Below are 25,154 nucleotides of genomic sequence, written 5' to 3' on the forward strand. Positions count from 1 at the left end.
GGCACTAGTACAGTGTATATCCACCTTTCGCAGCAATGCAGGCTGCTATTCTCCCATGGAGACGATCGTAGAGATGCTGGATGTAGTCCTGTGGAACGGCTTGCCATGCCATTTCCACCTGGCGCCTCAGTTGGACCAGCGTTCGTGCTGGACATGCAGACCGCGTGAGACGACGCTTCATCCAGTCCCAAACATGCTCAATGGGGGACAGATCCGGAGATCTTGCTGGCCAGGGTAGTTGACTTACACCTTCTAGAGCACGTTGGGTGGCACGGGATACATGCGGACGTGCATTGTCCTGTTGGAACAGCAAGTTCCCTTGCCGGTCTAGGAATGGTAGAACGATGGGTTCGATGACGGTTTGGATGTACCGTGCACAATTCAGTGTCCCCTCGACGATCACCAGTGGTGTACGGCCAGTGTAGGAGATCGCTCCCCACACCATGATGCCGGGTGTTGACCCTGTGTGCCTCGGTCGTATGCAGTCCTGATTGTGGCGCTCACCTGCACGGCGCCAAACACGCATACGACCATCATTGGCACCAAGGCAGAAGCGACTCTCATCGCTGAAGACGACACGTCTCCATTCGTCCCTCCATTCACGCCTGTCGCGACACCACTGGAGGCGGGCTGCACGATGTTGGGGCGTGAGCGGAAGACGGCCTAATGGTGTGCGGGACCGTAGCCCAGCTTCATGGAGACGGTTGCGAATGGTCCTCGCCGATACCCCAGGAGCAACAGTGCCCCTAATTTGCTGGGAAGTGGCGGTGCGGTCCCCTACGGCACTGCGTAGGATCCTATGGTCTTGGCGTGCATCCGTGCGTCGCTGCGGTCCGGTCCCAGGTCGACGGGCACGCACACCTTCCGCCGACCACTGGCGACAACATCGATGTACTGTGGAGACCTCACGCCCCACGTGTTGAGCAATTCGGCGGTACGTCCACCCGGCCTCCCGCATGCCCACTATACGCCCTCGCTCAAAGTCCGTCAACTGCACATACGGTTCACGTCCACGCTGTCGCGGCATGCTACCAGTGTTAAAGACTGCGATGGAGCTCCGTATGCCACGGCAAACTGGCTGACACTGACGGCGGCGGTGCACAAATGCTGCGCAGCTAGCGCCATTCGACGGCCAACACCGCGGTTCCTGGTGTGTCCGCTGTGCCGTGCGTGTGATCATTGCTTGTACAGCCCTCTCGCAGTGTCCGGAGCAAGTATGGTGGGTCTGACACACCGGTGTCAATGTGTTCCTTTTTCTATTTCCAGGAGTGTATGTTCTAAGCGTTTCTGAACTTCAGTTAGATCTTGTGATCAAATTTGAGTTCGTGTGTTTTAAAAGCCGGACTACTGTAATAAAATAGTCTGATCGAGAATCTTCTTTCATTTCGTAGTCAGAAGATCTTTTATATTATACGGGATGTTAGTGGTGTAAGTGCAGATACTTTCATTGACGACTGAGGACAGTGTACTGTACAACATTTATCAGCATTTGCTTCACATGCACACTAATAATTATACTACTTACGAGTAGTATATTTATAGGTTGGTTAGTAGCTCCAAGTAAGCGTAAGACATAAGTAATTCAATAATGTTTATTTCTCCCTGGGTAGCATATCAAGTATTGATGTTTGGAAACGTGGGCACAAAATGGGTGATCTATACTGACGCAATTACGTCTGTACAGAAAACATCAGGTAGAAAACTACGTGACGAGTTTGCGAGAAGACTGTTAGACACAGAGCAAAAACAACAAACTGAAATGGGTACATATTAAGGCACCAATTATCACATTATTTGTAATTATTCCCCAAGACCATGTATGTGGTTGATTTATGACTCACGTTTCATCAGAGCCACCTACAAGAACCATCCGTCACCTGGTGGAGTCTTCTGCACTGAAACAAGGGGAACTGTACGGCTCTGCATTGGTTCGAATACTGACAAATGTAGTAAACGTAGAAGTACTTCGAGCAGCGAGGACAAGTTACCACCGAATTATTAGGACGAACTGCAAGAGCAAACCGTCCTTCATATGAGATAATCAATTCTATGAAGGATGCTCAGTTATTGGCGTAATGCTGTTGTTGAGGTAAGCAGTCACTATCAGCGCAGACAATGGCACTGAAGTCTTGACATAGCCAGCCGTGATCCACGCTCTTAGGCCTGTATCGTAGAGCACTGTCAACATCAGATCATTCACATCGGACCCATATGGGAACACATATTACTGCAGAATTCCGTCCAAAAGCCCTCATTCGTCACAGTGTCACTAGGAAAGACACATAATGACGCAAATGATCTTAACATTATCCACCCCAGACCATAATATTGACACAGCTGTATCGAAGCCTTTCTACACTATTCGCCCAGTAAAAAATCATTTAAAGGACACTGCCCCACGGTCCCTAGGCACACCCAAGTTGGGAAAGACGCCAAATTAGCCAAGCTACGTACTGCCTTTGTTAGTGACCTCCCCCCCCCCACCCCCCAACGCATTCAGAGCAATTCCTGGAGCCGCCGATAACCTGTCTGATGGGAGATGTATCACCAGAGGCTGCCGCAAGGTCCGGTCAGTCGGGAATTAAACCCAAGATAACGGTTCCGGAGTTGGGCTGTAGCACGAGGTTGGCCGTACTCATAGTGCCGTTGAATACAACCTCTCTCCTGGGCTCTTCTCTGCAGCCGAAACATAAGTTGTGGTCGATATAATCTGACGAAACGTGATGCTATCCAAATCTGTTCGTCCAAACGGGTTCACTTCGCTAATTAGCTTCCCTATAAGCTGAGGTGACAAAAGCGTTGGCATACCTCTTAATACCGTGTAGGATTTCCTTTTGCCCCGCATAGTGCAGCACCTTGACGTGGCATGGACTTACCAAGTCTTCGGAAGTCCCCCACAGAAATAATGAGCCATCTTGCCTCTATAGCCGTCCACAACTGCGAAAGAGTTGTCCATGTAGGATTTTGAGCACGAACTGACCCCTCTATTACATCCCATAAATGATCGATGGAATTCACGTCGGACGATCTGGGTGGCCAAATCATTCACTCAAATTGTCCAGAATATTCTTCAAACCAATCACGAACAGTTGTGGCCCAATGACATTTAGCGTTGTGATCCATAACATTTTCATCGTTGTTTGGTCTGCAAGTAGCCGAACATAACCATTTCCAGTCAGCGATCGGCTTAGCAGTACCAGAGGATCCAGTCTTTCAATGGAAACCCCGCCCACAGCACTATAGGGCCACCACCAGCTTGCACAGTGCCTTGTTGGATCTATGGCTCCGTGCTCTCTACGACATACTCGAATCCTACAATCAGCTCTTGCCAAATAAAGTCGAGACTCATCTGACCAGACCACAGTTTTCCAGTCGTCTAGGATCACTCGATAAAGTCTTGAGCCCAGCGGAGGCGCTGCAGGCTATGTCGTGCTGTAGGCGAAAACCTTGGAGTCGATCGTCTGGTGCCATAGACCATTAACGCCAAATTTTGCCGCATTGTCCTAACAAATATGTTCGTTACACTTCCCACATTGATTACTGTGTTAATTTCACCCAATGTCTGTTATCACTGATAGCTGTACGCAAACATGGCTGGTCTCGGTCGTTAAGTGAAGGCCATCGGCCACTGCGTTGTCCGTGCTGAGAGGCAATGCCTGAAATTTGGTATTTTCGGCACGCTCTTCACACTGTGGATCTCGGAATACTGAATTCCGTAACGATTCCCGAAAGGAATGTCTCATACGTCTAGCTCCAACTACAAAAATGCGTACAAAGTTAATTCCCGTCGAGCGGCCATGATCACCTCGGCAATATTTTCACGTGACTCACGTGAATCACCTGAATCCAAAAGACGGCTCCTCCAATGCACTGCCCTTTTATACCTTGTGCATACGATACTACCGCCATCTGTATATGTGTATATCGCTATCTCACGACTTCTGTCACCTTAGTGTAGTGTAGTGTAGTGTAGTTTGAATACCGCAAACCAGACGCACACGAGTCAGTCAGGGGCACTGTACCCAATGCTTCTGCTCAGAGGGACACACAAGCGTGCCATATATATCACGTGTTTTGCCACTATGTCGCATCATGGATTTTTGTAGACTCTGTCACTTATGTACATCCATCTAGGTTCATGCTTAGCTATCACCGGTATTGCGTCTGGCTCATCAAATCAATCAAAATGACCTTCTTAAATAACTGCGTATCTCGAAACCATTCGAAATTCTAGAAAGATAAAACCTTGTGGCTCTTTGTGTGGTACAGACTCATGAGTGGAATTGCTATCCTCAATGGAAGTAAGGAAGAATTACACGACCTGTTGAATAAAATGATATAATCAGAGACGCTGTAGACCAACATAAAACGAAAGAAAAATAGTCTTATGGCTAAATGGTTCAAATGGCTCTGAGCACTATGGGACTTAACAGCTATGGTCAGCAGTTCCCTAGAACTTAGAACTACTTAAACCTAACTAACCTAAGGACAGCACACAACACCCAGTCATCACGAGGCAGAGAAAATCCCTGACCCCGCCGGGAAATAGACTTATGCAGAGTAGCAGCTTAACATCAAAATTTGGGACCACGAAGTAAACGAAGTGAATGAGTTGTGTTACATTGAAAAAAGAAGATAGACTAGTAGTTTGCAACATCGACCTTCATTTGACGAAGAAATTTCTGAGACTATAGCTTTAGAGCGCAGCATTGTGTGGAAGTGAATCATGGACTGTGGGAAAACATAAAAAAATAAAAATAAAAATGAAGCATTTGAGATGTGTTCAAAATTAGTTGGTCTGATAAGATACGAGGAGCTTCTTCTCAGAATCGGCGAGGAGAGGAATATGTGGAAAAAATTGACAAGAAGAAGGACATGGATGGTAGGACATGTGTCAAGTCATCAAGGAATAACTTCGATTGGACTTGAGAATCTGTTGAGGGTAAAAAGTGTGGGAGAAGATAGAACCGGGATTACATCCAAGAAATAAGTGAGAACGTTGAGTGAAAGTACTACTCTGAGATGAAGAGGTTCGCACTGTAGACGAATTCGTGGCAGGACTTCACTAAACTAGTTCGAAAACTGATGGCCTAAAAAAATGAACGCCGCAGTTATGTGACTATATTTTGATGAATCTAGCAGGAGGAGCAGCAGTAGCTGCTCTTTTGTCGTATCGTTGACACCTGCTTACCAAACGAAACTATTGTCCATGGTGTGCCTACCATCTCGAAAGTCCTGGTGCAAATGAGAAATTCCTCATCTGCTGACTCCCAGAGGGTGTCCATGAGATACGCTGTGCATCTAACTAGGAAGTAAAACAGCCCAAAATATTCAGCATATTATCATACAGCGTCTATGGATTGTGATGGTGTTCCGTTGGGTAGACGACGACGATCTGGCTGCTGCAGCAGCCATCGATTCGTGCAGAATGCCTAAAGCAGCACATTGTAAATTTCCGCGACGACAAGTGACGGCATTGTTGAGGGCAAAAATGGTTTGAAATAAGGGAAATTACACTACGGTTAGTGAAACAGACTATTCGGTACGCTTTACATAATTTCAGCCACTGGAAACATGCTAAGTGATATATACACCCATCTTTGGATTAAACACTGTCAAGAATTCCTTAATGCAGCGAGAGTACTAGTGTTCAAAAATGGTTCAAATGTCTCTATGGGACTTAACTTATGAGGTCATCCGCCCCCTATAACTTAGAACTACTTAAACCTAACTAACCTAAGGGCATCACACACATCCACGCCAGAGGTAGGATTCGAACCTGCGACCGTAGCGGTCGCGCGGTTAGAACTGTACACATGTACTGGAGGAGTGTACCCGGTTTGCATTGTTCTGGGTGGAGGTGAATCCTCTGTTTGGATATTACAGTTGGTGTGCACGTTATAGTGTATTGTGTGACTTCAAAATTCTTGTTGCGTCTATCCCTGAGACTGAGTCTCGCTGTCAGATATTAATAATAATTGGCGTCTTTAATCCTGTTGATGTCGTTGATTAATTCCTGATATTCTTTGCCATTTGAGGGAATTTTATTAGCTTATTTGATACTTTTGTATCGATATCCTTTAATCCATCACCTGTACCTCGACCTGTGATGTCGGGAGTTCACTTGGATCGTCGCGAAAGGGCGTGAGATCAGCACGCGACAGCGTCAACACGGTGCGCAAGCGCGGGACAGGGAACGAGTTTTTGGTAGCACATTGGCCCCAGAGTCTCTTGGCAGCAGCAACTGCATCAGCATTGAATACGCTCATTAATGGTTGGCAACCTGAGAAGGTGACGGGTTTTTCAGGTTGGAGATGACTATGTGATCTGTAGCCACATACCAACTCTTCGGTTTCTTTGCGGCTTTCTGTTGCTGGTCTGGAACATTATGTGGTGGCTCCAGGTTCCGATACGGTGACGGAGGTAGTTCAAAAATGGTTCAAATGGCTCTGGGCACTATGGGACTTAACATCTGTGGTCATCAGTCCCCTAGAACTTAGAACTACTTAAACCTAACTAACCTAAGGACATCACACACATCCATGTCCGAGGCAGGATTCGAACTTGCGACCGTAGTGGTCACGCGGTTCCAGACTGAAGCACCTAGAACCGCACAGCCACACCGGCCGGCCGGAGGTAGTTCACTGAGGCGCACTTGCTCTGAGATCGTTGCAACAATCATTATCAACAAACGACAGAAGTTAATGTTGAGCTTCCATCAGCCGAGTTACAGCGAGTGAACATATAAAATTTGACAGTGCTCGTTCGTGATCGGCTGTCCTATCATTTACGTGTCGACGTGTCGACGAAGATTAGTATTGTGTTTGATGTTTAGAAATCAGGTCCCAATATGTTATATTTGGTGTTCTAGACGAAGTGCTAATAGTAATTTGTGTGCTCCTTTCAGTAAACTTGTCTTGTAAATACCGCACTCCTGCGCGGGATGTTGCCACAAACCTTACCTTGTCTTGAACAGGCTGAGGCGGCTGCCGACAGTGCTAAAATTCTTATTATGGTGTCTATCTGAAAATGGGCTGTCAGTGGCGTGGGGGGGGGGGGGGGGGGCGCAGGGGGTAATTTTAGTTAACGACCCCAGTTGAAACTAAATGCCCCAGATGCGGTGTTATTGGTGTTAGTTGTTACTAGGTTTAAATGTGCACGACGGGGCCAAAGGGCTCGTTTATTATTATTTTTACTATTTGGATGAATTATTTTGTTTTCGACAGCTTACATTTGTCTGCTTTTTGGCCCTATTGAGTGCACTGTCGTAAAAATACAGCAACAACATCAACTGTAGCTTCGATGCCTTCAGTACTCAAAATGTGAGTTATTAGGGAGAAGTGAGGCCAAAACATAAGCAATGTGTTATGCTTCTGGAATTATTTTCGTGTGAACGTCAATCTCGTGTAGAAAATTGAAATTAGAGGTTTTTATGCCAACATATTGGATATGCCATGGAGTGCTGATGGGTCTCAGTTCGGCCCTGCTGAACAATTCTTTTCTTTAGCAACGGAACCCTCATACATACTTGATCTAGTCCTGTCAGATGGATTCTGAGGTATCCGAGTGCATTTACGTTGCCTGCACCTGAGGTGTTCGGGCGCGTTTCATTGCCTGTACCTAAGGCGTCAAAACAAGTTTATGTTACCTGCACCTGAGATGTCCGAGTGTGGTTACGTTGCCTGGACCTAAGGCTTCCAGACGTGTGTACGTTGCCTGTACCTAAGGCTTCCAGACGTGTGTACGTTGCCTGCACCTGAGGTGCCCGTGCGCGTTTATCTTGCCTGTACCTGAGGCGTCGGAGCGCGTTAAATGTTGTCTAAGCCTACAGCGTTCGAAGGCACCTACGTAGCCTACATTTGCACATTTGCTGCAGTACTGCGAGTTGATTTTGGATCGAGCCTGGCATATTTCATGTCATTCTCATTTTAATTTTGCACTCGATGATTCGTGGCTAATTTTTTTTAGAAAATCTGGAAAATTTGAACATCTTTACCAGAACTCCACTATTACCAGTCGCAAGCCCGGAGCCTCGTCTACTAAAAAAAAAAAATCTCTGCCTCAAGATGGTAGCATCCTGTCATAGGGACTCTTGCCTCTTGCCTCACCGGCACAAGCGACGCAGGACGTCGGTGCCGCAAGAGGCAAATCTGTCGTATCTGTACTCCAGAGGAACGGCAGCAAACGGCTTCTGAAGACATGTTAAGGTAGCTTAATTTAAACAGTGGAAGACAACGTGAAACCAACACTGTCATCTTTCCAAGACATGGCTTTATCCAATCTTAATTTACATTTCAGAATGTCCACAGGGGGTGGGGGGGAGGGGGGGGGGAGCGGGGGGAGGAGGATGGTTGACAGAAGCCTCAGAAGCCACAGATCACTCTAAACCATCGCTGCAAATTGTTAAAAGAATAGCAACCTGGAATGTGCGAAGTATCTTGCAGACATGAAAGCTTGCTATCGTGGAGAGAGAAATGCATCTTCATGATCTAGGCATACTTGGACTCAAACGAGGCACTCTGGAAAGGATCTGATGTGTATTTTTCTGGATGCAGATGTGAGTATAAATGGGGTCACTAAAGCGATTCCTAATGGCCTCATTATTGCTGTCTTGGATTGTGAGCCATATTCTGGTAGAATAATCTTCATTAAAATGAAAGCTTTTGCTTGCAAACTCAACATCAGTCAGTTTTATGCTCCTGCTTCATCAACATGGAAATTGACGAATTTTGTGAGTTGCTCGAAAATACCATCAGAAAGACTTAAAAACGAAACAATAGTCATCGAGGGTGGTTTTAGTATGAAGATAGGTGGGACTATAGACAATAGATATAATATCTGTGATTGAACTTCACAGCTCACGAGTGAGAAATGAAGGTTGAGAACGGTTACTGGCATTCTTTGTGCATACCTTTTTACAGCATCATCCACCATGTCGTTATACATGGATTTCTGCTGGTATATTCTTATAAATGAGACCGATTTCAATTTGGTAAAACAACGCTGGCATACTTCGGTGCTGTATGGCTATACCTACTCTGGTCCAGACTGTGGCAGTCGCCATACTATGCTATCCATGAAAATGCGGCTTAAACGGAAATTGATCGACACAAGAACAAAACAGGCAGACGAAAATAGCCTCAAAGAATTTGGAGAACGAATTCTACCCAAACTCCAACAGTTGACGGAGAAAGAAGTAGCCTCCAAAACGTGGGACAAAATTAATAAAATAATCAGTTCCATCCCTCAAACGAAGCATCTATGGATTTCGAACACTACCCTCCTACTGATCGAAGAGCGGTGCACATTAAAGAAAGATAGCACACAAATTATTCAAGATGAAGAAGCATACAAAGTATAAGGTGCACAACTTTGCCTCCGCCGTTTGCCGGTGGCGACAACGGTAAGTAGCGATCGAAAGAAACAGATCGCAGACGTCAGGCAGTTAGCTTGGACCTAAGTCAACACAACCTCATTCAAACTTTAGTCGATTTGTGTCTGCACCATAAAGTTGTTCTTAATTTAAAATGTCAGTTTACGAGGGTTAATTACCATCATTTGCAGGAGGTGTTACTTACTGTTTTGTTTCAATATGAAGAAAACAGCGGCTGAGTCTCATCGAATGTATGGTAAGGACGCTATTAGTGAAAGAACGTGTCGTGAGTGGTTTCAACGATTCAAGAACGGTGATTTTAACGTCGTAGACTGGCATATTGGTGGAAGAGAGAATGTTTTCGAAGACGCAGAATTGGAGACATTGCTAAGTGAAGACTCGCGTCAAACTCAAGAATAATTGGCACGATTAGTGTGAATGACACAGCAAGACATTTCAAAACATCTCAAGGCTATGGGCGTGATTCCGAAAGAAGGAACTTGGGTCCCGTGTGAGCTGAAACCAAGAGACGTTGAACGGCGTTTATGTGTTTGTGAACAGTTGCTTCAGAGGCAAAAACGGAAGGGATTTCCGCTTTGCATTGTGACCGGGAACGAAAAATGAGTTCATTACGATAACCCTAAACGCAAAAAATCGTGGGCATATCCCGGCCATGCATCCACGTCGACGGCCAAACAGAATATTCACGACTCCAAGACCATGCTCTGCATTTCGTGGGACTAGCTCGGCGTGTGTACTATGGGGTGTTAAAACCAAGTGAAACAATCACAGATGCTCGTTATCGAACGCAATTAATGCGTTGAGCAGAGCATTAAAAGGCAAATGGCCGCAATACAGCGATATGCACGATAAAGTGATTTTGCAGCACGACAACGCTCGACCCCACGCTGCAAAAGAGGCCAAAACATACCTGGAAGCGTTAAAGTGGGAAGTCCTACCCCACCCGCCGTATTCTCCAGACATTGCTCCCTCTGACTATCACCTGTTTAGATCAATGGCGCATGGCCTGGCTGATCAACACTTCCGATCTCATGAAGAAGTTACAAATTGGATCGATTCGTGGATCGCTTCAAAAGAAGCAATACCGGAAATAAAAGAAAGGCTCAAGAGCTATATAAATGACCTGGGTGACAATCTGAGCAGTTCTCTTAGGTTGTTCGCAGATGATGCTGTAATTTACCGTCTAGTAAGGTCATCCGAAGACCAGTATCAGTTGCAAAGCGATTTAGAAAAGATTGCTGTATGGTGTGGCAAGTGGCAGTTGACGCTAAATAGCGAAAAGTGTGAAGTGATCCACATGAGTTCCAAAAGAAATCCGTTGGAATACGATTACTCGATAAATAGTACAATTCTCAAGGCTGCCAATTCAACTAAGTACCTGGGTGTTAAAATTACGAACTTCAGTTGGAAAGACCACATAGATAATATTGTGGGGAAGGCGAGCCAAAGGTTGTGTTTCATTAGCAGGACACTTAGAAGATGCAACAAGTCCACTAAAGAGACAGCTTACACTACACTCGTTCGTCCTCTGTTAGAATATTGCTGCGCGGTGTGGGATCCTTACCAGGTGGGATTGACGGAGGACATCGAAAGGATGCAAAAAAGGGCAGCTCGTTTTGTATTATCACGTAGTAGGGGAGAGAGTGTGGCAGATATGATACGCGAATTGGGATGGAAGTCATTAAAGCAAAGACGTTTTTCGTCGCGGCGAGATCTACTTACGAAATTTCAGTCACCAACTTTCTCTTCCGAATGCGAAAATATTTTGTTAAGCCCAACCTACATAGGTAGGAATGATCATCAAAATAAAATAAATCAGAGCTCGAACAGAAAGGTTTAGGTGTTCGTTTTTCCCGCGCGCTGTTCGGGAGTGGAATGGTAGAGAGTATCATTGTGGTTCGATGAACCCTCTGCCAAGCACTTAAATGTGAATTGCAGAGTAGTCATGTAGATGTAGATGTAGATGTAGATGTAGATGTGGAAAGGTCATTTGTATGTAATCAGAAACGCAACTCGACATTCAAGCTTTTGAGAGACAACAAAGCCCCTGGTGTAGACGGTATTTTCAGAGGAATACTGACTGTGATAGGAGAGGAAGGCATGCGTGCTGTCCATTTAATATGTAATACGATATAGAAAACTGGTGAATGGCATAATGACTGGACTACATGTGTTCCAACTCCTCTTCACAAGATAGAATCAGTGCTCAAATTATAGGACTACAGCTTTAAAATCGCATGCTCGTAAAGTTTTCATGTACATAATGAATCAACGCATAAATAAATTCCTGCCACCTCACATTTCTGCAGAACAAGCAGGTTTTGTCCTAGGCAATGGTACTCGAAAGGCAATCTTGATTTTGAGGTACGCAATTGAAAACTTTCGTGAGTTAAGTGTCCCTTCCTTCATTTGTTTCCTACACCAAGACCTTTGATCACGTCGTGTAAGACAAGCTGTGGCATGTGCTCAATGAGTTTTGGATTCCAAAACACATAATATCATTACTAAATGATCTCTGTATCAATAATCCTACAACCATAAAGTTGGGTGGTGAATACTTGGAGTTTATCGATGTGACAAATGGAATCAGACAAGGTTGTACACTCTCACCTGAGCTCTGTAATGTCTATACAGAGTACATCACGAGGGGAGCACTGGATATCTGGGACGATAGAATTTCAACTGTTGTTGTAGTCTTCAGTCCTGAGACTGGTTTGATGCAGCTCTCCATGCTACTCTATCCTGTGCAAGTTTCTTCATCTCCCAGTACCTACTGCAACCTACATCCTTCTGAATCTGCTTAGTGTATTCATCTCTTGGTCAACAGTCCACTCTTTGCAAATGAAAGTACTCTCATTACATGAAGGGAGGAAGATGTTAGTGATGTGGCTTCCAGAGTGAAAACTATTAGCTTACGTTACGGTGTAGAGATTATCATGGGAAAAACCAAACTAACGGTTTTTAATATGCAAGGTTTAGATTAAATTCGACTTACAGATTCCTTAAAGGATCTGGAGGTAATGAAAGGTTTGTGTTTCGAGGATCTCTGATCATCAATGACACAGGAAAGTATGATGAATAAATAAAACCAAGAATCGTAGTTGGCCGAACCGTAATGATTTAATTCGCGAAAATCTTACAGAACTGGGCAATATCCAAAACAACGAAGATGCTCTTGGTGGAATCATGGGTGTTCCCTGTGGTGTACAGCTGTGAGACCGAGACCCAGACCGTGAAACCTAGTGACAAGAGGTGAACAAATGCCTTAGCGATGTGTTGTCGGCGGAAGCTGTTAATGAACCATGGACAGAAAGAAGTACCAATGCTTCCATTATCGAAGAATTTAGCATCACAAGAAGTTTACTTCCCGTAAATCTAAGACAGAAGACCACGAAGAAGAGCAGGAAGTGGATGGTTGGATCAAGTGAAGAAGATAATTAGCCTACTTCTTCACATTACATTAAAAAGAGCTGAAGATCGCTGTGGATGGAGACGTCTAGTCGAAGATTCAGTTATTTAAGAAATGAATGAAGAAATGATGTCACGACACCCAGCAATGAGTTAACCGATTATTGATGATAGTGATCAAAATGACAGCTCATTTCTTTTGTTATTCTTTAAGATACACCCTTTGTAACACATGAACCTCTAATCAAACAGATTTCGTTTCATCCCCGACTGGAAAATTAGTGTCTAAGGTGTTAACCTCGCCCAGACGCTGTTCAGTCTGTCCATCCGCAACAAATGTCGGTAATATATTTTTCGATGAATTTTAAAATCAAACTTCGTCGATAACTGTCCGTCATCTTTGCACGATTTACGTCCCACCTCCGGTATCTATTTCAGAGGCGTTGTCAAGTCAGAATATTCATTTAACATACTCTCAAATGAAAACGACGAAGGGAAGGTCAAATCATCAGGAAGGCCACAGGCATTGATCAAGGTTTTTATGGATAATACATAAATAACGCTTCATCCCAGTACATCTGCGTTTACAAACATAATCCATAAGCCACCATACAGAACAGAACGGAGGATACCTTGCAACAGTTCTGGTCATTTTCTTTCACGTTGCATTCACAAGTGGAGTAAGGAGAAAAAAACTACCTTATGAGCCCTGATTTCTCTTACCCTGTCTTCTCGGTACCTACGCGAGACGAATTTTAGCGGCAGTAGAATCATTCTGTACGCGTGGCAAATAGCAGTCTTGTAATTTTAAATAATGTTTCATGAAAGCGAAGTGATTCAAATCTTCGTGGAGATGTTGGAAGAAATAGGACTGCAGCGAGGTCTACTAGAAAGCATCAGCAAAAGAAAGCAATGTATGGCCAATATTTATTCAGTCTTCTTCAAGCACCATTTTAATATGTTGAGAAATAGAACGTAAACTAATTAGAGAAATACCAAGTTACCAACTGACGAGTTACACAGAAATGGCAAGACTGAAATGGCCTATATATGATAATAAAGCTTCTCTAAAAGAATCGTGCTAGCTGTCAGGATTGTGCTCGTGGAAGTGGAACCCCTTTTGAAGAGCTGTCCCGCAGACGCATTGCCTAAGGCAATTTCAGGACTTCCGAACAAAATCAGTAGAACAGCGAGTTGTCTGGAATGAGATATGGGATGACCCAAGTAGTACAGTGAGTTGTCTGAACTGAGATATGAGATGACCCACGTAAAAGTAAGTAAATAACAATGCACACACTGAGCACGACGCCTGTATGCCAACCGAGCAGCCTCCTTCGACAGAACATAAGGTGCTGTTACGAAGACGAAAGACTCGCGAGAGGAGAATTACACAGGATGTTCAATGAGGAATGATCAGTATTTAGGGCTATCAAAGGAACGATCATTCGAAGCTAAAAGGTCTAGTTGATATGAGCTCTAAAGTACATACCTTAAGAGTTACGTGCACTTTTTCATCTTCGGTACTGCGCAACAAATCTCTTTTGCTGCTAGCTCTTTGATTTCCATGTTTTGGGAGCAGATAGTAGGGACCAAAGCAAGAAAAAAGTTTTCTGGTAAACATGGGCTCTAGAATGCAGACGTTAAGAGCTATCAGTACTCGTTCAACAAAGAGATGTATTTCACAATAACGAAGATGAACAAGTGATCATAGGTCTTAAAATATGCACTTAAGAGCCGATGTTTACGTGGAATTTATTCCTTGTTTTTGTCCATAATAACACGTGTCAAAATGTGGAAAGCAAAGAGCTTGCGGTAGAAGAGATTTGTTTCGCAATATCCAAGATGGAGAAGAGCTCATAGTTCTTAAAGTGTGAATTTCAGCACCGTTTTCAGGGATGCTGTCTGTGATGCAGTGACTCAGTACGTGAGAACTGTGCCACTTGAGTTATTACGGATGGGAAGGAGAGTAGGGGGATCGGGTAGGGGGGGGGGGGGGGAGCTGAGGTCACCCAGACCGCGTCGCGGTATGCGACGAGGTACTAACCTGTTGCTCTCATTTGTCAGAAAAGCGAAAATTCGAGAAATGGAACTTTTGTGGCGTAACCACAAGCGCCGGAACGAAGATGACGAACGCAAGAGAAGAGAAGGTAAGGCGATGAAACGACATCGGCCAATGGTCCGCACCACGACAGCAGCGGCCTCTACAACAGGAGAATATAAGCTCCGCTCCTGCCAGCCTCAGCCGCTCAGTATTCGCAGAGTGTTAGGACAGTGTGCGTACAGGCCTAGCAGAGAACGCTACGGTAGCAGTTATTAGTGATCCAAAAACTGCGTGTCAAACTTACATGAACACTGTATATAGCAAAGGACTCGGATTTATATTGCATGTCACCCATCGCTTGCGACACCGTTGTAAATTCCAGGTATTGTAAATCTTCTTATTTGTAGTAAAAACTATTAATGTTATTTGCTTGAATTGTTGTATAGCATTCCGAGGACGCAGCATCCTTTAGGCACCCTATAAGCGACGGGTGGGCAGGACCCCACAGGAACAATATATGCGTGGAAGTACATACAAAGCAGAAACAGCAGAGCGGTGTTGTTGCAATGGAACATGGATCTTACAGACTTCAAGAGGCGATGTGGAACCGGCATTAATGGTACAGTTCATTCAGTTAATTGAAAATATGTCGCACACTGTAGTCACAGATGTTACTATGTGTAATAAAATTCGAGGACTCCTGTCTTTGGAGAAATGCCGGATTTGGAAAATATGCTTTATATTTGAAACTTCGGGAAAAATTAAACCGGTGTACCGAATCAACCACGAACTTAATACGTAAAAACCTTTGGATCCATAGAATTTCATCTTCAGATGCCCACACAGCTATTTTGATTGGACACCTGAAGAAAGAATTGCGTAATCGAAAGTCCGATAGTACAATATGAATATCTTAAATGGTTCAAATGGCTCTGAGCACTGTGGGACTTAACATCTGAGGTCATCAGTCCCCTAGAACTTAAAACTACTTAAACCTAACTAACCTAAGGACATCACTCATATCCATGTCCGAGGCAGGATTCGAACCTGCGACCTTAGCGGTCGCGCGGTTCCAGACTGAAGTGCCCGAGCGGTTCTAGGCGCTTCAGTCCGGAACCGCGCTACTTCTACAGTCGCAGGTTAGAATCCTGCCTCGGGCGTGGATGTGTGTGATGTCCTTAGGTTAGTTAGGTTTAAGTAGTTCTAAGTACTAGGTGACTGATGACCTCAGATGTTAAGTCCCATAGTGCTCAGAGCCATTTGAACCTAAATATTAGCTTGGACATGTGCTGTCGTTCTGTAGCTTTTTATGATTAATGGTTTCTTGCACCTTCGTGTGCTCGTTGGGTCGATGGGTAAGTGACAAGTAACAAATCCAAAAGATCTTTGTTATTTATCTTTATATGTGTAAGATATTCTGATACGTGCGGCAGTTATAACTCAATGTTAAGTTTCAGGTCGTGCTGTAAGTTTCTTGTACCTACTGTCTAGTGCCTAGGACAGTCGTTCCCAACTTTTCTGAGAACAATACCTCTGAGATGTCAGCCAATATCCCAACAAAGCTTGATACATAACTAAAGTTTAGTAGGGAGGAAGGGGGATATTAATACTTCTTTTTTTAAAATGACGAAAGATAATACATATTTAATATTCATGTGTTTTTGTAGCTTTTTTTATCAAACCAAGGAATAATGAGTTAATAGCCTACAAAGCACGATATCCAGACAAAACAGAAGATAAATTCTCAGAGTACAAAGAAGTGTGGAAGCAGACTGTAAAGACGTTCCGCGAAGCGAAAAGAAATCGAGAGCATTGAGTCAGAATTCACGGAAACAACAGCAGAAACTTCTACAGGACCTTCAAGCAACATGTAAATCGGTGTTATCCAAAAGGTTTGTAGAGGTATGATGAGAAACTGGCAGTGAACAATAAGGGAAACTGTGAGATCCTAACTAAGAATTTCGAAAAAATGCTTAACTGTGAAGGAGCCCGAGAAAAATGCAAACAACTATTCAGCTAATCCTAATTCTGATCCACTAAGGAGGATAGTCGCCGGCCGGGGTGGCCGAGCGGTTCTAGGCGCTAAAATCTGAAACCGCGCGACTGCTACGGTCGCAGGTTCGAATCCTGCCTCGGGCATGGATGTGTGTGATGTCCTTAGGTTAGTTACGTTTAAGTAGTTCTGAGTTCTAGGGGACTGATGACCTTGGAAGTTAAGTCCCGTAGTGCTCAGAGCCATTTGAACCATTTGAGGATAGTCGTGGAACCAAAGGACAATAAAGCCACCGGGGAAGGCTCGATCACAGCGGAAGTGTTGAAAAATGGAGGAAAAATCACCATGAATGCTTCAAGTCACGATATGGGTAAGATACAGGAAACTGGAATAGTATCTGGTGAATGAAAAAAAAACACTGTTTCATCCTGTATACAAAAAAGGAAATATTACTGACGTCAAAAATTAGCGTGACATTTCTGTCGTATCTCAAACTTACAAGATACTCGACAAAGTACTGCAGACCAGGCTGGTGCAGCAACTGGAGTCTTAAGAGTATTGGAAATCTACATGTCGAAATATATAGTACCCGTCTTGGTCGGCTTTAATAAAACCTGGGGTTCTGTAGAGCGGGAAGTACTGGCTGACGTCTTCGAGTGGACCTCAAATGGCAGAAATTATCAAGCAGACACAGAAAATCCTCAGTGAGCTCTCCAAAGCATTTTCAATTGAAACTGAAGCCCTGAAGGGTGATGGACCGACCCAAATTGCTTCTTGGAGAAGCTCATCCGAAAACAGGCTAAGGAATTACAACGGGAAAGTACTGCTGAACAAAGTTCACATTGGAGGTTCAAAGAACAGTGTAAAACTGCCCTGCTTTCGCCAATGACTTGGCTATCCTGGCAAGAAACAAAGAGGTAGCTATCGAACCGATACACACTCTGAATGTACAAGTAGCTAGTCTCCAATTTTCTTTTGAGGAGACGAAGCACATAATGAATACCTGAACAGCACGGGACAAAAGTGACAAAGAAATCAATCACAGCAGAAGAAAGAAGCTGGTCGCTGCGTTTCGTAGGAGGTACAGGGGTTGGACAAAAGTACGGAAATACCACGAGAAATGCATGCTTGAACGTAAATGCAGAGGCTAGTCAAGCCTGCAGGTTGCACTGTTGTACTTGACCACGAAAGTAACCTGTGCAATGTCCCCAATACGTTGCAACTGTCGGTCGTGCTCAGAATGGCGCTCTGTTCAGTTTTGAGTGCCTCATGTCGGACTTGAATGAACTCGAACGTGGCCAAACTGTTGGTGCCCGTATGGTGCGTGCTTCCGTAACCAAGGTACCAGTAGTGGTTGCAAGGGGCACCGTATCGAAGACATATACCTTATATAAGGAAAGCGGAAAAACATCAACCGCGGAGGGAAGTGTGTGTTGAGTGACCCTTGCAGATGTTCATGAAGGGGATTATCATTTGGTCGGGATGAGTCTTGTTTCACACTGTTTCCACCTTATGGCCGAGTTCACGTCCAAACAGTGAAACATGGCGGGGGTGGGGGGTTGGTAATGATTTGGCAGCCGTATCGAGATACTCTATGAACCCCAAGATAAATCTGCATGTTTGCATTACAGCCAAAGATTCCGTGAAAAGTTTTACCTCTCTACCTACGTTATTCCGTGACTAAGTGCATTTTCAAATGTTAGCGGACTCTCTCTCTCTCTCTCTCTCTCTCTCTCGGGTGAAATACCTAAAACTTGCAACGAATATATTGCAAAAATGGAAAGTAGTATTGACGTGCAGTTTTCACAGAATGGATTCATAGCCAGGGGTTTGTATTGTTAGCCACACTTTTATGCAAACATACACTTTTTCAGTTGAAACAATGCATATTGACACTAACAAACTAAATTAGAATGTCAGTGGTGTTTTTTGCAGGACTCTAGCGAGATACGTTAAGGGGATATCGTATTTCGGAAAGTTCTCACATCGACCCTTATACACACACCAAAAAATGTTTTTCATCACCTCGGTTGCGAGAGTTCCGGAACCTGTACAGAAAATTGGAATAGAGATCAACGTAAACATCATTCCCGCCCTTTTTATTGCTCATGAAAACCACACATTGCAGGTTGTACCACCATACAGCAAGAACTTGAGAGGTGGTGGTCCAGATTACTGTACGCACCGGTACTTCTAATACCTAGTAGTACGTCCTCTTGCATTGATACATGCCTGTATTCGTCGTAGCATACTATCCACAAGTTCATCAATGCACTGTTGGTCCAGATTGTCCCACAGCGATTGGGAGTAGATCCTCCCATCGCTGCAGCCTCCATCTCGAGTTGTGCAATAGCTGCGCGTTTCGTATATTTCAAGCGTCAACTTCGTTTTGCAATTTCTTTTTGTGATGCTTTACATTATCGATTGCGCAAGAAATAATAAAGGGTATCCATTTTAAAAATGCGTAAGTTTGGGTCGAAAACAGTATTTGATTACGTTTTAGAATGTCTCATAGTATTTATTGAGACCCTGCCTTACATTCATACCCGCAACAGTCGTGTTTCAGTATCTTTTGTTGTGCCAGAGATATCTGCGTTGAAACGTTGAAGTGGGCAATATGTACAAAAATCGGTCACCATCGTTTTCCAACTCCAGTTTCCCGGGTGTGGCGTACAAGAGCTCGCCACCTCCTTCTGTCTTCATACATCCTCTGTTCCAGGACAACTTCCCAATTGTGTCCTTTCTCCTGCACATCTGATCTTGTAGTCTGTATCCAGCGTTTTCTTGGTTTTCCCCGTGGTCTTCTTCCTAAGAGGTTCAGTTTGAAATACCTTTTGGCAGGTCTTTCGCCGTTCATTGTCACTATGTGCCCATACCACTGAAGCCTGCGTTTCTTTATATCACTGGTATCAGGTACATCAATACCAGCTACTTCTCTACTCACCTCATTCCTGATTTTGTCCATTCTAGTTGTTTGGTTCATAGTTCTAATGAATCTCATTTCTATCGTCGGAATTCTGCTGAGGTCGTTTTTAGCAGGGTACATGTTGATAAACCACACGATAGGATTGGTACGAAATAGGTCATTTTGCATTTTGTGGCAGAGAAGATTTTCAATTTGACTGTAAAAACTGGATACTTTCTGTGTCCTGCTGAGTATTTCCTGGTTAATGGTGTTGACTTTCGTGATCATGCTTCCAAGATACTAATTCATACTTCCATCTGATGCTTGGTTTAGGTTTGAAAGCAGTATGTATTTGCTCAGCTGCTGACTTGCTAGGCCTAACACAGGTGAGGATTTTCTTCCAGGGTTTACTTCCTTAGCCTTTGAAGATCCCTCTTCTCCACAAGGCAATGGTGTCCTCCAATAATTATCCCCAGGGAGGATCTCCGCCATTCCGAAGGTCTCTTTCTCTGCCGAAGATGCTGTTAAGGTCTTCGCCCGTGGCACAGGACATAGGTTTCTCGTTATACACCGTGAAGCTGGGTCCCTGCCTGAACTTAGACATCACTTCACACCGGCCTATATATATATATGAGCCAAAGAAATTGATAACATCGTGTAGTGCCCCCGCGAGTACGCAGAAGTGCCGAAACACGACGTGGCATCGACTCGACTAATGTCTGAAGTGGTGCTGGAGGGAACTGTGGTATCGATGGCTACGATGCCACGGCGTAGGTATAAGCTCTTAGGTTGGCACTACGACACCGACAGGTCGACAGCGCCCTCTAGCCGGCGCTGAGCAGCTCTACGAGCCCCGCTCCAGATTCTGCCCATTTGATGCCGAGCAGACGACCAAGCAACATTGTTTCTATTTCATAGTGGACGAGCCATACTTGTAACTTTGTAACTTGATGTACAGTTTCGCACCTACGTACACATATCAGCCAAAGTTAAGTACATAGTAAAACCACTTTCAACTACAGTACCAAGCATTTCACCTTTTCCCGTTCCTACTCACTTCCTACATTCGGCCTATCCTTCAGTTTACAGGAGCTGACCCACGCGCCGCGTATCCAGGCGGGATACAAAAGCAACTGATACTGTGAATCCTGCAGTGCTGTCCATAAATCCGTAAGAGTACGAGAGGGTGGAGAACTCTTCTGAACAGCACGTTACAAGGCATCCCGGATATGCTCAATAATGTCCACGTCTGGGGAGTCTGGTGACCGGCGAAAGTGTCTATACTCAGAAGAGTGTTCCCGGAGCCACTCTGTAGGAATTCTAAACGTGTAGGGTGTCGCACTGTCCTGCTGGAATTGCCCAAGTCCGTCGGAATGCACAATGGGCTTGAATGGATGCAGGTGATGAGACAGGATGGTTATGTAATTGGCACCTGTCAGAGTCGTATCTAGACGTATCAGCGGCCCCAAATCACTGCAACTATCCCGCCTCACACCATTACAGAGCCTCCACCAGCTTGAACAGTGCCCTGCTGACATTCAGGGTTCATGGATTTATGAGGTTGTCTCCATACCCGAACAGTTCCACCCGCTCGAGACATTTTAAAACGAGACTCGTCCGACGAGACAACAGGTTTCCAGTCATCAACAGTCCAATGTCGGTGTTGATGGGCCTAGGCGAGGCATAAGGCTTTGTGTCGTAGAGTCATCAAGTGTACACGACAGGGCCTTCGGCTCCAAAGCCCATATCGAATGCGTTTCGTTGAATGGTTCGCACGCTGACACTTTTTGGCCCAGCATTGAAATGTGCAGCAGTTTTCGGAAGGGTTGCACTTCTGTCACGTTGAAAGATTCTTTTCAGTCGTGGTTGTTCCCGTTCTTGCATGAACGTTTTCCGGCCGCAGCGATGTCGGAGATTTGATGTTTTACCGGAATCCTGATATTCACGGTACACTCGTGAAATGTTCGTAAGGGAAAATCCTCACCTCATCGCTGCCTCGTAGATGCTGGGTCCCATCGCTCGTGCGCCGACTATAACGCCACGGTCTAACTCACTTAAATCTTGATAACCTGCCATTGTAGCAGCAGTAACCGATCTAACAACTGCGCCAGACACTTGTTGTCTTATATAGACGTTGCTGACCGCAGAGCCGTATTCTGCCTGTTTACATACGACGCATGCCTATACCAGTTTGTTCGGCGCTTCAGTGTATTACCTCTGTAATAATATCTAAAAGGATGGCTATAACACTAGTACCAAACACTGTCTGCATATTAGTACAGAAAGGAGTGAAAACCAAGTGAGTAGGGAGGAGGAGCATGTGGCTCACCTGTTGCTGGTGGTGCGGCGCGCCGGCGGGGTGGGCGTGCGGGAGCGGCGGCGGCGGCGGCAGCGCCTGCGGCTGGTAGCCGCTGCCCGTGCTCAGGATGGAGTTGCTGCGCGTGCTGCCGTCGATGTAGGACATCTGCTGCGACACGCGGCTCCAGAAGTCGCGGCTCGACGAGCTGCCGCTGCGCTCGTTGCGCACCCCGCCGCCCCCGTTGTTGTTGTTGTTGACGCCGTGGTGCTGGTGGTGGTTGCTGTTGTTGTTGTTGTTGTTGTTGTTGTGGCCGTCCCTGCCCATGAAGTTCGTCCAGTTGCCGAGCGACAGCAGTGATTTGCGGCCCTGCGGTGAAGCCATCTCCTGGGGGGGACTACCGAGTTCCCCCTTCTCACTACGTCGGAAACGCGTGTCCTGTCGGGTCGGTCTCCGAAAAATATAGTCGCGAGACGACGTCTACTTTGGCAGTAAACCTCTTAACAAAATATTCTGGACACAAATTCTCTAGGCACTACGACGTCAAATAAATACTTTATTTTTTCCCCTCTTTAAAAATAGACACAAGTGACCCTCTGAACTCCAAAAAGTAGCTCCGCTAGTCCTTTTGTGAACTGCACCTAACGGAGCTTAGGTCACCGATCTGACGTTTATGCGGAAAAATAGAGAAGTATATCTTGTACGTTTTCTCACGAAGAATATATCACACAAAATTTGAAACATTTACCACAACGATATATTAAACACCGATACTAATATTTCACAAATTTATAGATGTATACATATATATATATATATTTATATTTATATATTTTATAGTACAAAATATGTAAAGTGCGTAAATTTACCCTTTTTTGGATGGTACTTTAGCGGTTTTGTATGAAAATTGCGCAGAGAAAGTATTTACCTCGCTCCTGATGTGTCACACGTCAAGTACCAACGAAAAAAAAAGTAAAAAAAAAGTGTTCAGCTCACTTAGCCGACGCCGGTGGCGAAGAAGGCAAGGCAGAATGGACACACGGTAGCGGGCATCGTTCCTAAACGTTCGAGTCGCCGTGCAGCTCGCTACACAAGGGGCGCAGAGGCAGTCCGCTTGCCGGGTGGGACGTCGCGACGCTCGCAGACGCAGACGAGGCGGCGATGCCGTGGCGTCGGCCCGCAGTCATCTTGCGACGTCGCGCTGGCGGCCGCACCCGCACCGGCTCCAGCTCCCTGCAACAACACCGCCGACGTTCAACACGTGGCTGCCGGACGCCTCTCACAAGGGAAACTCACCATCGCACCTGCCTCGGATTTAATCGTAAGAGGGCTGAGTTGGCAGTCCATTAACACCTGAACACAGATAAAGCACGAAAACAGGAAGAAGGTGTACTCAACCGTGAAAAAAAGCAAAATACACTACTGGCCATTAAAATTGCTACACCAGGAAGAAATGCAAGATGACAAACGGGTATTCATTGGACAAATATATTATACTAGAACTGTCATGTGATTACATTTTCACGCAATTTTGGTGCATAGATCCTGAGAAGTCAGTACCCAGAACAACCACCTCTGGCCGTAATAACGGCCTTGATACGCCTGGGCATTGAGTCAAACAGAACTTGGATGGCGTGTACAGGTACAGCTGCCCATGCACCTTCAACACGATAGCACAGTTCATCAAGAGTAGTGACTGGCGTCTTGCGACGAGCCAGTTGTTCGGCCACCATTGACCAGACGTTTTCAGTTGGTCAGAGATCTGGACAATGTGCTGGCCAGGGCAGCAGTCGAACACTTTCTGTACCCAGAAAGGCCCGTACAGGACCCGCAACATGCGGTCGTGCATTATCCTGCTGAAATGTAGGGTTTCGAAGCGATCGAATGAATGGTAGAGCCACTGGTCGTAACACATCTGAAATGTAACGTCCACTGTTCAACGTGCCGTCAATGCGAACAAGAGATGACCGAGACGTGTAACCAATGGCAGCCCATACCATCACGCCGGGTGATACGCCAGTATGGCGGTGACGAATACACGCTTCCAATGTGCGTTCATCGCGATGTCGCCAAACACGGATGCGACCATCATGATGTTGTAAACAGAACCTGGATTCATCCGAAAAAATGACGTTTTGCCATTCGTACACCCAGGTTCGTCGTTGACTACACCATCGTAGGCGCTCCTGTCTGTGATGCAGCGTCAAGGGTAACCGCGGCCACGGTCTCCGAGCTGATAGTCCATGCTGCCGCAAAAGTCGTCGAACTGTTCGTGCAGGTGGTTGTTGTCTTGCAAACGTCCCCATCTGTTGACTCAGGGATCGAGACGTGGCTGTACGATCCGTTACAGCCATGCGGATAAGATGCCTGTCATCTCGACTGATAGTGATACGAGGCCATTGGGATCCAGCACGGCGTTCCGTATTACCCTCCTGAACCCACCGTTTTCATATTCTGCTAACAGTCATTGGATCTCGACCAACGCGAGCTGCACTGTCGCGATACGATAAACCGCAATCGCGATAGGCTACAATCCGACCTTTATCAAAGTAGGAAACGTGATGGTACGCATTTCTCCTCCTTATACGAGGCATCACAACAACATTTCACCAGGCAACGCCGGTCAACTGGTGTTTGTGTATGAGAAATCGGTTGGGAACTTTCCTAATGTCTGCACGTTGTAGGTGTCGCCACCGGCGCCAACCCTGTGTGAATGCTCTGAAAAGCTAGCTAGTCTTTTGCATATCACAGCATCTTCTTCCTGTCGGTTAAATTTCGCGTCAGTAGCACGTCACCTCCATGGTGTAGCAATTTTGATGGCCAGTAGTGTAGAAACAGAGAACTGCCCAAGCACAACAAGTCCAACATAAAAAATGAAATGAGCGTATGGCTCTGCTGCCCGGGAGGCCCGTCCGGGTTAGTTCGGCAGCGAACTGCAAGTCTTATTTCAGTCGACGCCACATTGGGCGACTCGCGTGCCGGTGATGAGGATGAAATGATGATGAGGACAACACAAGAACCAGTCCACAAGCGAAAAAAGATCTCCAACCCGACCGGGAATCGAACCTCGGCCTGCTGCATGGGAGACAAGCACGTTACCATTCAGCTTCTGCTTTC

At 45.4% G+C, this 25,154-nt stretch overlaps 1 protein-coding gene across 1 annotated transcript in view; it reads right to left on the reverse strand.

The window, feature by feature from the left end:
- LOC124788679 (probable serine/threonine-protein kinase DDB_G0271402) overlaps nucleotides 1-25,154 on the reverse strand; it is a 280,476-nt gene that overhangs the window by 53,885 nt on the left and 201,437 nt on the right. The window contains exon 2 of the mRNA XM_047255960.1: nucleotides 22,071-23,270. Within this exon, the coding sequence (XP_047111916.1) occupies nucleotides 22,071-22,421 (351 nt within the window). The 5' untranslated portion in view covers nucleotides 22,422-23,270. The remainder of the gene's footprint in view (nucleotides 1-22,070; nucleotides 23,271-25,154) is intronic.

The sequence above is a fragment of the Schistocerca piceifrons genome, chromosome 3 (assembly GCF_021461385.2).
Source record: "Schistocerca piceifrons isolate TAMUIC-IGC-003096 chromosome 3, iqSchPice1.1, whole genome shotgun sequence".
Taxonomy (NCBI): Eukaryota; Metazoa; Arthropoda; class Insecta; order Orthoptera; family Acrididae; genus Schistocerca; species Schistocerca piceifrons.